At 41.5% G+C, this 12,446-nt stretch overlaps 2 protein-coding genes across 2 annotated transcripts; one reads left to right on the top strand and one right to left on the bottom strand.

The window, feature by feature from the left end:
- Positions 1-399: 399 nt before the first annotated feature.
- LOC311144222 (acyl-coenzyme A thioesterase MBLAC2-like) lies at positions 400-3,552 on the bottom strand (the record flags this gene model as incomplete). The annotated part of the gene is made up of 2 exons (XM_084180228.1): positions 400-788; positions 3,111-3,552. 2 exons carry the CDS (start codon positions 3,550-3,552, stop codon positions 400-402), a joined length of 831 nt encoding a protein of 276 aa, XP_084036354.1.
- A 3,283-nt stretch (positions 3,553-6,835) lies between these two features.
- On the top strand, positions 6,836-11,764 carry LOC311145163 (DNA-directed RNA polymerase III subunit RPC7-like; the record flags this gene model as incomplete). The annotated part of the gene is made up of 7 exons (XM_084181366.1): positions 6,836-6,949; positions 7,541-7,670; positions 8,065-8,127; positions 10,499-10,558; positions 10,670-10,734; positions 10,986-11,105; positions 11,567-11,764. 7 exons carry the CDS (start codon positions 6,836-6,838, stop codon positions 11,762-11,764), a joined length of 750 nt encoding a protein of 249 aa, XP_084037492.1.
- Positions 11,765-12,446: the final 682 nt, after the last annotated feature.

Below are 12,446 nucleotides of genomic sequence, written 5' to 3'. Positions count from 1 at the left end.
TGGTTAGCCTTGAGTAGTTAGACACTGGCTAAACAAAAATGTGCAACAGTGAAACAAAAATGTGCAACAGTGGGTACTGGGGTTGTGAAACACTGCCATAAGAGATGCTGCCTAATGTGAAAGCACATTCCAACATATTCTTAATAGTATATAAAAAACAAGATTCATTTTCCAGTCTTGAATGCATCCCATAATGACGGGAATCTCGATATTCTGTCAATCATTGCCTGATGTAAAGCGATGGGGGCATTTTGATGAATGACGTAAAAATAACATACATTGTATCACAGCAGTTTCTGATTTAAAATACATAGACTTCCTGATCATTGAGGGGGTGAATTATCTCCCTCATATCGCCAGTCTATCTGTGCGACTCAACATGCTAGCCTGTCCCTATGGCTAGCAGATGCCCCGTGTGTTGGAGGCCCGTAGTGCCAATCCGGCCAAGGTCCTCCAGGCAAACGTGGAGAAGCGTGCCGGGCAGGTGCCTGCTTTGTCGATGTACCCCGAGGCGATGCGGTGGAGCCGCTTCGCTCCAAATGTGTGATAGTGTCCCGGCATTACCTGGTCCACCTGCTCGCTGTCCACCAGCCCCACCAGGCGCTCACAGCTGCTGATGTAGTCGCTGACCCGGCTGGTGGGCAGCCAGTCGATCATGGCTCCGTCGTAGACCACATCCCCACTGAACAGCATCTTGTTGTCACCGTCGTGCAGGCATATACTGCCCCGGGAGTGGCCGGGCATGTGCAGCACCGTCAGCTGCCTGTCACCCAGGTTGATGACATCACCTGAGGGAGAGTAAGGAGAGAGAGAGAAAGACGGGGAAAACGGACACATTGAGCAATAAGATATTCCAACTGCATTGCAGCACTGACGCAGCAGAAGTGTATTGACCAGTGCACAGATTACACAGGGATCGGATGCTGGCTGGGGAGAGTTTGATCCAACTTTTTTAAGTGTGCGGCAATGCGTGAAAATCTGACAAGACGGGACGAAAAAGCTGCCATAATGAAGAATATGGATCAGGAGTACGTGTGTGTCTTCATAGCAAGAATATACCTTGTGTTGTGGTCTGATCTCTGTGGATGGGATTGAATATGTGTACATTCTCCCTCTCAGGCTCTGTAGTAATTCAGTATGGCCGGGTCTAGTCTGCTGTAAAGGCTGAAATAAAATCCATCAAAGTCATCGGCTGAGTATGAAAATAGCATATACAGTGCCTTCAGAAAGTATTCACACCCCTTGACCTTTTCCACATTTTGTTGTGTTACAAAGTGGGATTAAAATCAATTGAATTCTCATTTTTGTCAATGATCTACACAAAATACTCTGTAACGTCAAAGTAAAAAATAAACAATTAAAAGTATTAATGGAAAATAAAACTAATATATTTGGATTAAATAAGTATTCAACCCCCTGAGTCAATATATGTTAATATCACCTTTGGCAGTGATTATAGCTTTGAGTCTTTCTGGGTACGTCACTAAGAGCTTTGCAAACCTGGATTGTACAATATTTAACCATTATTCTTCATAAATTCTACAAGCTCTGTCAAGTTGTTTGTTGATCATTGCCAGACAGCCATTTTCAAGTCTTGCCATAGATTTTCAAGCTGGTTTAAGTCAAAACTGTAACTAGGCCACTCAGGAACATTCAATGTCGTCTTGGTAAGTAACTCCAGTGTATAATTGGCCTTGCGTTTTAGGTTATTGTCCTGCTGAAAGATGGATTTGTCTCCCAGTGTCTGTTGGAAAGCAGACTGAACCAGGTTTTCCTCTAGGACTTTGCCTGTGCTTAGCTCTATTCCTTTTCTATTTATCAAAAAAAAAACTCCCTAGTCCTTGCCAATGACAAGCATACCCATAACACGATGCAGCCACCACCATGCTTGAAACTATGAAAAGTGGTACTCAGTGATGTGTTGTGTTGGATTTGCCCCAAACATAATGCTTTATATTCAGGACAAAAAGTTAATTTATTTTCCACATTTTTTGCAGTATTACTTTAGTGCCTTATTGCAAACAGGATCCATGTTTTGGAATATTTTTATTCTGTACAGGCTTCCTTCTTTTCACTCTGTCATTTAGGTTAGTATTGTGTAGTAACTACAATGTTGTTGATCCATCCTCAGTTCTCCTATCACAGCCATTTAACTCTGTAACTGGATTAAAATCACCATTGGCCTCATGGTGAAATCCCTGAGCGGTTTCCTTCCTCTCCATCAACTGAGTTTGGAAGGATGCCTGTATCTTTGTAGTGACTGGGTGTATTGATACACCATCCAAAGTGTAATAAATAACTTTAAAATGCTCAAAGGGATATTCAATGTCCTAGTGGTTAGAGCATTGGGCCAGTAACCGAAAGGTCGCTGGTTCGAATACCCGAGCCGACAAGGTGAAAAATCTGTCGATGTGCCCTTGAGCAAGGCACTTAACCCTCATTTTCTCCAGGGGTGCCGTACTACTATGCTGACCCTGTAAAAACAACACATTTCACTGCACCTATCCGGTGTATGTGTCATTCACACATTGAACCATGACCATAAATAATATTTCCTATGGGACCCATTATAAGCAAAAACATTGTACAGTTCATGTAACTGAGTCAATAGACTTATTTAGGGTGTGTGGAACCTAATCTCAAGAATGTGCAGTAAGATTTTTAAAGCTCTGACTTCTATTAAGAGAGTATGATGGAATACAAAAAAGGGAGGGGTCATGCTAGGTGTGTGTGTGTGTGTGTGTGTGTGTGTGTGTGTGTGTGTGTGTGTGTGTGTGTGTGTGTGTGTGTGTGTGTGTATGTGTGTGTGTGTGTGTGCGTGTGTGTGTGTGTGAGTGATGGGAGGTCAGTGTTAGTGCTCTGCCAAGTCTGCAGTATACATTTCCCTTGGGATGCAGCCTAATGTGAAAGCGTATTCCAATTCAAAGTCTGTAACAAGGGGTGCAGACACATCCTTAAAGGGCTGTGTTATTACATTCATATTGACCATATCCTTATCTCAACTCCACATCATACATTAGAGACTGAATTCAGCCAATGGTCTTCTAGATTTTTGCAACAATTATGCCACCACATTGGTATCTTTATAGATTGTTTGGTTTGGTTCTTACCTTCTTGTAGTATATGTGTTGGTTGTACAGCCTTGACTCTGTACTGCCTGGCCCTCCATCCCGGCCAGGGAGCCTGGACTATCTCTCTGTCGGACAGCCAGGTGACAGTCTCGAAGTTGTCTCCGTTAGCCAGCGCATCGACCTCTGCACTGTGGACCCCGACCTGTTGGAACTGATGCAGACCACCTGAGTGGTCGAAGTGGGCGTGGGTGGCGATTGCCAAAAGGGGGTTCTTTCGCTGCGGGTCGTCTCCAAGCAGACTTTTGGAGTTAATGTAGTCAGGTAAGCTCCTCAAACCCAAGCCTGTGTCTATCACTACGTCTTGGTGAGATCCTCGGAGGAGCCAAATATTAGCTCTGTTTGACGATTCGAAAAACTTCTCCTGGATCCAGTATAGTCCTTCTCCGAGGGATTTATGCGCGTACCAGTCTGTGGCAGACATCCCAGGTCATGCACTTGGCGACGCGTAATAACAAAGATGCGGTCAATTGCCGTTTTTCTGCTACACACAGGTACTGTAATATCACTGTATTTGAATGTCTATGATTTTAATACGCAAAAATAATGGTGGCGCCGGACACACCCTTGTGGGAGGAACGCATGTTGACTGGACGGATAGATGTATGACTGCACTGTGAAAACCAAAAGCTATTGGTTAGAACACACCTACCCATGTCGTCATATAAACCATGCCCAATGTATGTATCGCTACAACGTATCAGCTGTGCGCAAAGGAGAACGAAAAGGACCTACAATTCACCGGTGGCGTGGTCGCGTGGTAATTAGGTCCTACTTTTAATTTAATGACATTCGACTATTTGATTAACCCACACAGAACACGCTATTCTAGTTCAAAAAAGATAACAAACATGCAATGGATTTCAATTCACACAATGGGCTGACTGTAGCTAGGTTTCCATCCAATTTGTGACAGCTTTTCATGCGAATATTCTAAAATCTGCATAAAACAATATGCGCATTTTCCCACCAGAGATCTGTTGCCATCAAACTGACTTTCGCATTTTCAACTATTTTTCAACTCTACTGATGGTTGTCACAAAAAACTTGCGTTATATAGCAAACGTGCCCATTCTGGTCTTGGCACATGCGCTGTTGCAGATACAGTGCGGGTAGGCTATTTAGCCTACATTATGAGATTATTATGGATAAACTATATTATTTATATTTGTCAAACGGCAGCCAAGCATCGATGATCATGTCACCAGAATAAGACCCTCGACATGTCAAGCTCATCACCTTGCACATTCACCACCCTGTGAAGTTCATCATAATGTATTTCATCTGTAGCCTAATAAACTGCTGAATTTCCCGAGTCATAGTGGGAGGACCACACAACATTTCATCATCGCAAATTTACTTCGATATGATCGTTATTATATCAATATTTGCGCATAGAGGCGTTTCCACCACCATGTATTGCTTAATTAATTTTACCCACACAAAAAGATCCCACCATGTCGAACGAAAATTGTCTTATCAGCATTTATAAAATTGTACCGACAGCCCGGGCGTTAGTTTTTTCGTACATCAGGTAATTCATGGGCATGAAATGGTTGGATGGAAACGTGGTTAGTGATGCATTGACAGCTGACACTATTAACCAGGTTTACGTCCAACCTTTTTATGCGAGTAAAGTGCATGTCGCATAAGAAAAGTAACGCATTTTTGTCAGGCCTGATGGAAACAGAAAAATTTCCGGTAAACTTTCCAAATGTCGACGAAACAAAATACGCTAGACAAGTTGGGATCTTTTGTTGTTGGTAAAATAAATTATGCGAGAAATGTCAGTGCAAACGCTTTTATGCACAAATATTGATATAGGCTAATAACCATCCTATCAAAGTAAACTTGGAGACACGCGATGACATGTTGTGTGGTCTTTCCACAATGTGTCGGGAAAGCATCCAGTTTATTACAAATGAAATAAATGATGATGAACTTCACAGGGTGGTGAAAGTGCAAGGTGATGAGCTTGATGCTTCTTTCCAATAAATATCGAGAGGTCTTATTCTGGTGACATGACAAATAAAAATAACCTTGCTCTTTTGTCCATAATAATCTCATCATGTAGGCTATACCTGCGCACTAGCCAACAGTTGTGCGCTCTTGGCTACTATATAACGCAACATTTGTTTTGTGAGAACCATCAGTAGAGTTGAAAATGCCATAGAAACCCATTTAACTTGTATTTTTTATTCGCTACATTGGAATTTAACCACAAAGGGTATTTTTATGTGCACTATCTCATCACGCACAGGCTTTTGTCTGCAACATGTCAATTTGATGGAAACATCTCTGGTTGGAAAATGCACATATTGTTTTTATGCAGATTTTAGAATATTCCCATGAAAATCTGTCGCCAATTGGATGGAAATATAGCCAGTGAAATTAATTTGAAATGTTCCTGTTTGTTTGTGTGTGTGTGTGTGCATGAGGGTGTCATCCACACCCAAAATCTGAGGGGGCACAAAGTATGTGAGGATGGCTGGGGTCTGGCAGGGGATTAAATTGGAGAACTTTGCATTTTTCATACACCTGAAACCGCTTTTCCTGCAATCTTGTCATAATCACTATGCTTAATTCTATGTCAAATTATGTCAATTTTTCTGCATATCTAAGCATACCTCTGTATCCTCCTGACTGGTGGGAATTAGTCTTATTCAGTACATTTAGTTATTGCTTGCTTTTCTAAAGTCTACCAACCTTGCCAGCTACAAACTAGCTACTCGAATTTGATTGATAGCCTGAAAGGGCTTCTTGGTAGCTGCTTTTAGCAATGCTAATATTTACACACTAGCTTTGCAAGGAATTACATTGTAAAAATGGAATAGTCCGCTGGAAGCCAGAAGTTAAATAAAATAAAATAAAATTTCAGCTTACTCTGTTGATTGTCTGTAGGCTTGGTCTTTATGCAGGGGGGAATAAAATTAAAATAAACATCTAATGGAACATATAATTCAACATAATTTCCAAACGTGGGTCTGTTGTAGATCCATGAAGTTACTCAGCAAAGTCAGTTCCTTTGCTTACCTCATGTCAAAATAAAAGTCCCCCACAATTTTTTGCAGGTATGGCACACGTGAAGCAGAGAGGAAGTGATTCTACAAATCAAATAAAAAATCAAATAAAAGTCTATTGTCACTTTGTAAACAACAGGTGTCCTTTTCCAACAATGCAGGGTTAAAGATACAACATAGAAATAGTGGCACAAGGAATAAATACACAGTGAATAACGAATAACAATAATGAGTCAAAATAACATGGCTATATACAGGGAGTACCAGTACCGAGTCGATATGCAGGGGTACGAGGGGTACAACAGACCCACGTTTGGAAAGTCTGTTTAATTTATGTTCTATTAGATGTTTTTTGTAAAAAAAATTGCAAGCTACTTCCTAGCAATGCTAGTGTGTAAATACTAGCGTTTCTAAAAGCAGCTAGCTTCTTGGTAGCTAGTTATGAGGTTGGGAGATTGGGAACCTATCTGGGCTAGCTAAAGCCAACTTCATAAAATTGCTAGGTGCTAGTAGTATTACAGAGAAACAACAAAAAAGTAAATACGTATAAAAAATAAAAATTACAGGACAAATCTGAGGGGGCATGTGTTTGTGTGCGCGTGTTTGTGAGAGAATGTGAACATCACCATGTCCTCTGTAATATAGGTTATTGCGTGTTGGAAGCAGCAGCCCCATCATAGTGCAGACATGGCTGGTGGTAAAGGCCGTGGTATAGCTGCCTTCAGCTTCAACATCGAATCCCTGGGCCTCAGCAGGGGGAATATGCCTCAGACCAGAGTGGGGCCCAACAAGCTGTATCCAGTGAGTAGTACTATACTGACTGCATTTACCAGGCTTATGGTCTCTGTTTCCTGGACCAGTAAGAGACATTGTCTTGGGAAGAATGGGCTTTTAGTACATTTACGTCATTTAGCACAGTGTTTCCCAACTCCAGTCCTCCAGTACCACCAAAAGCACACGTTTCAGTTGTAGCCCCAGACAAACTCACATGATTCAACTGATGGAGGGCTTGATGATTAGTTAACAAGTTGAATCACGTGTGCTTGTCCGTGACTACAACAAAAATGTGTACTGCTGAGGGTACTGGAGGACTGGAGTTGGGAGACACTGATTTAGCAGACACTCTTATCCAGAGGGACTTACAGGAGCAATTAGGGTTAAGTGCCTTGCTCAAGGGCACATCGACATGTTTTTTTGACATAGTCGGCCCGGGGATTCAAACCAGCGACTTTTCAGTTACTCGCCCAACGTTCTTAACCACTAGGCTACCTGCTGCCATAAAGTACAACAGTTTCACTGATGAAAAATTATGAAATAGCTTCTTTACTATGGGAACAACCTCTACTGGTTCTGGGTGGATTGCTGGTGGGCTTAATTATTTTCCCCATTCAGGATGTGGAGTTCAAGCCTGTGCCGTTGAAAGTGGGAGAAGATGAGGACTACATGCTAGCCCTGAAACAGGAGATAAGGGGAACCATGAGACAACTACCCCACAACATCAGGCCTCTGGCTGGGAAAGGAGGTGAGAGAGTGCATTATCAGCAATGGTGAGTGTATCTCATCATCCATTAAGAAAATGGCGTGAGGTAATGTAACACTGTAGACAGAGAGGCAGATCTAGGAGAGAATATTGAGTTATAAATTCCTAAACTTGGATTTCGAGCACATTCTTTTCTGGGGTAAGATTATGTATCCGTATCAAGTGCAGCCTTATCGTGGCTTATTGATGTATAGTAGAAATAACTGCTTTATCTGTACTTTTGAGTCAGTTGGTCATATGCTCAATGTACTACAGAAAATTATATGTATTTAAGAGATATTTCCAGCAGATACAAAATGTGCTTGCTGACTTGAGTGTTTAGTTTCCGTTTGTGTGAGTATCCATGCATAACCTTTACTGTTTACATATCAAATAGATGTGGAAAGATACAAGGAGAGGTATCAGAGACAAAATATGTTGGATGAGGAGTGGACACCAGGTAATTGGTCAATTTGGACATTATCAGATTAAAGTCCCCATGCAGTCTTTTTAAATGTATTTTAAAATCCTCACTGTGTCTGATAAATCATGGTGTGGGTTTATTTCATGAAAATAACTTAAATATATTTTTTGTCATTTATTTCCCTGAGCCTCCTTTTACCATTGAACTGCTCAGTCTCATTGTTTTTCGGCGAGATGATACAAGTAAAACAAATATTTACATACAGTGCTGATTGGCTAGACTCTAGAGCAGGGTTCTCCAATCCTGTTTCTGGAGAGCTACCATACTGTAGGTTTTCAGTCCAACCCTCATCTAGCACACCTGATTCTAATAATTAGCTGGGTGATAAGCTGAATCAGGTTAGTTACAACTGGGGTTGGAGTGAAAAACTACAGGAGGGTAGCTCTCCAGGAACAGGGTTGGAGAGCCCTGCTCTAGAGCTACCCTGCTTACCCCTTCAAAGTAGGAGGATGCATATGCAAATAAAAGATGGCTGGTCATTGGTCAGAATGATCAGATCAGATTGTGATCTGTGGGCCAAAAACTCCATCCCACCTGAAAAGGCTGACATTTTTTTCAAAAAGCTCTTGCACTAAAAGGGCATACAGTGAGGGAAAAAAGTATTTGATCCCCTGCTGATTTTGTACGTTTGCCCACTGACAGAGAAATGATCAGTCTATAATTTTAATGGTAGGTTTATTTGAACAGTGAGAGACAGAATAACACCAAGAAAATCCAGAAAAACGCATGTCAAAAATGTTATAAATTGATTTGCATTTTAATGAGGGAAATAAGTATTTGACCCCTCTGCAAAACATGACTTAGTACCTGGTGGCAAAACCCTTGTTGGCAATCACAGAGGTCAGACATTTCTTGTAGATGGCCACCAGGTTTGCACACATCTCAGGAGGGATTTTGTCCCACTCCTCTTTGCAGATCTTCTCCAAGTCATTAAGGTTTCGAGGCTGACATTTGGCAACTCGAACCTTCAGCTCCCTCCACAGATTTTCTATGGGATTAAGGTCTGGAGACTGGCTAGGCCACTCCAGGACCTTAATGTGCTTCTTCTTGAGCCACTCCTTTGTTGCCTTGGCTGTGTGTTTTGGGTCATTGTCATGCTGGAATACCCATCCACGTCCCATTTTCAATGCCCTGGCTGAGGGAAGGAGGTTCTCACCCAAGATTTGATGGTGCATGGCCCCAACCATCGTCCCTTTGATGCGGTGAAGTTGTCCTGTCCTCTTAGCAGAAAAACATCCCCAAAGCATAATGTTTCCACCTCCATGTTTGACGGTGGGGATGGTGTTCTTGGGGTCATAGGCAGCATTCCTCCTCCTCCAAACATGGCAAGTTGAGTTGATGCCAAAGAGCTCCATTTTGGTCTCATCTGACCACATCACTCTGAATCATTCAGATGTTCATTGGCAAACTTCCGACGGGCATGTATATGTGCTTTCTTGAGCAGGGGGACCTTGCGGGCGCTGCAGGATTTCAGTCCTTCACGGCGTAGTGTGTTACCAATTGTTTTCTTGGTGACTATGGTCCCAGCTGCCTTGAGATCATTGACAAGATCCTCCAGTGTAGTTCTGGGCTGATTCCTCACCGTTCTCATGATCATTTCAACTCCACGAGGTGAGATCTTGCATGGAGCCCCAGGCCGAGGGAGATTTACAGTTATTTTGTGTTTCTTCCATTTGCAAATAATCGCACCAACTTTTGTCACCTTCTCACCAAGCTGCTTGGCGATGGTCTTGTAGCCCATTCCAGCCTTGTGTAGGTCTACAATCTTGTCCCTGACATCCTTGGATAGCTCTTTGGTCTTGGCCATGGTGGAGAGTTTGGAATCTGATTGATTGCTTCTGTGGACAGGTGTCTTTTATACAGGTAACAAACTTAGATTAGGAGCACTGCCTTTAAGAGTGTGCTCCTAATCTCAGCTCATTACCTGTATAAAAGACACCTGGGAGCCAGAAATCTTTCTGATTGAGAGGGGGTCAAATACTTATTTCCCTCATTTAAAATGCAAATCAATTTATAACATTTTTGACATGCGTTTTTCTGGATTCTTTTGTTGTTATTCTGTCTCTCACTTTTCAAATAAACCTACCATTAAAATGATAGACTGATAATTTCTTTGTCATTGGGCGAACGTACAAAATTAGCAGGGGATCAAATACTTTTTTTCCCTCACTGTATCATCATTTTCACAATTTCAGTGATATTTCAACCTCATAGTGTGGAAATAAATATCGTTAAAAAATTGAAAAATCTCGTTTTTGACTGCACTGCCCCTTTAACAAAACCTGAGTCTGATTTCCAATATTATTAACTTATTTTAATATAACTTCTCCCTTGTTTGTCATTACAGACTGGCAGCTCTTTCCAAAAGAACTGATGCCTCAAAAGAAAAAGTTGAATGTAAAACCGGGTACTTAAAGTTTGTGTAATGATAATCAAACATATCTTTTTTTATATTTCAATTATGTCATTATGATGTTATGCTAATAGCTATATTTCCTAAAGAATGTAATATTATTAGGTGCAAAGAAGAAACCCATAAAGGTGTCAAGCAAAGAAAAATCAGATGTACTCAGTAAATTAGATGTAAGTCACTTTCATCACCTTTATTCCTTTTCACTTCTTATATAAATTGATTTATTATTTTAAAACACCCAATCTCTGGAGATGAAGGTTTGGGCTAGGTTGGGATTATCTGTACATTCAGATTTGACATTCTAATAGCCTGATAACATTGACTTGTATAATGATAAAATGAACATACCCATCATATAATGTTTTATGTGTGAAAGCTGTTTGTATATCTGGATAGTCATACAAAATTGCTATTTCTTCAGGAACTTGAAAAGAAAGATGATGTCAAATCAGATGAGGAGAAAGAAGAAAAGAAAACTACAGAGGAAGGAGAGGAGGAAGAAATTGAAGGAGAGGAGTTGGACGAGGAGGAATTAGAAGAGGTAACCCCCCCTAGTTGTAATATAAAGTCCAATTTTGATCTAAATCATCCTTAGTAGTCAACTTCTATCGCACAATGTATTGTATTTCAAATTGTTCGCTGACACACTTCCATGCAATGAACTTGGTATTGAGACATCTCAGATGGTTTCTGGGTATGATAAATGACAATATGAAGATCACAATATGCAATATACACTGAACAAAAATTTAAACGGAACATGCAACAATTTAAAAGATTTTACTGAGTTACAGAGTTACAGTTCATATAAGGAAATCAGTCAATTGCAATAAATTAATTTGATACCTTAAAAAAAAAAGTAGGGGCGTGTATCACAAAACCATACAGTATCTGGTGTGACCACCATTTGCCTCATCTCATGCGGTGCGACACATCTCCTTCGCATAGAGTTGATCAGGCTGATGATTGTGGCAGGTGGAATGTTGTCCCACTCTTCAATAGCTGTGCGAAGTTGTTGGATATTGGTGGGAACTGGAGCACGCTGTCGTACACGTCGATCCAGAGCATCCCAAACATGCTCCATGGGTGACATGTCTAGTGAGTATGCAGGCCATGGTAGACCTAGGACGTTTTCTGCTTCCAGGAATTGTGTACAGATCCTTGCGACATGGGGCCGTGCATTATCATGCTGAAACATGAGGTGATGGTGGCGGATGAATGGCACGACAATAGGCCTCAGGATCTCGTCACGGTATCTCTGTGCATTCAAATTGCCATCGATAAAATGCAATTGTGTTTGTTGTCTGTAGCTTATGCCTGCCCAAACCATAACCCCACCGCCACCACGGGGCACTCTGTTCACAACGTTGACATCATTAAACCGTTAGCCTGCACAACGCCATACACGCTGTCTTCCATCTGCCCGTTACAGTTGAAACCGGGATTCATCTGTGAAGAGCACACTTCTCCAGCATGCCAGTGGCCATTGAAGGTGAACATTTGCCCACTGCAGTTAGGTCAAGACCCTAGTGAGGACGACGAGCACGCAGATGCGCTTCCCTGAGATGGTTTCTGACAGTTTGTGCAGAAATTATTTGGTTGTGCAAACCCACAGTTTTATCAGCTGTCCATAAATATTCCTGTAAACCAAACCCAGTCTATTCTGGGACACCCTAGCATCAACAGGCAGCCAGTTGAGTTCCTGAAAGCAGCTCCTGCCTATGTGAGTATGTGGACTCACATTCAACAGACTTTAAGCACGCTTATAGGGAAGGACATTCAACAAGCACAGCAATTACACAAAATGACTGATGATTGGCTGAGAGAAATTGATAATAAAAAGATTGTGGGGGCTGTTTTGTTAGACTTCAGTGCGGCTTTT

Source organism: Coregonus lavaretus (assembly GCF_964263955.1).
Source record: "Coregonus lavaretus genome assembly, chromosome: 17".
Taxonomy (NCBI): Eukaryota; Metazoa; Chordata; class Actinopteri; order Salmoniformes; family Salmonidae; genus Coregonus; species Coregonus lavaretus.
The sequence above is the reverse complement of the archived record's forward strand: the minus strand, read 5'-3'. Positions and strand labels throughout refer to the sequence as shown.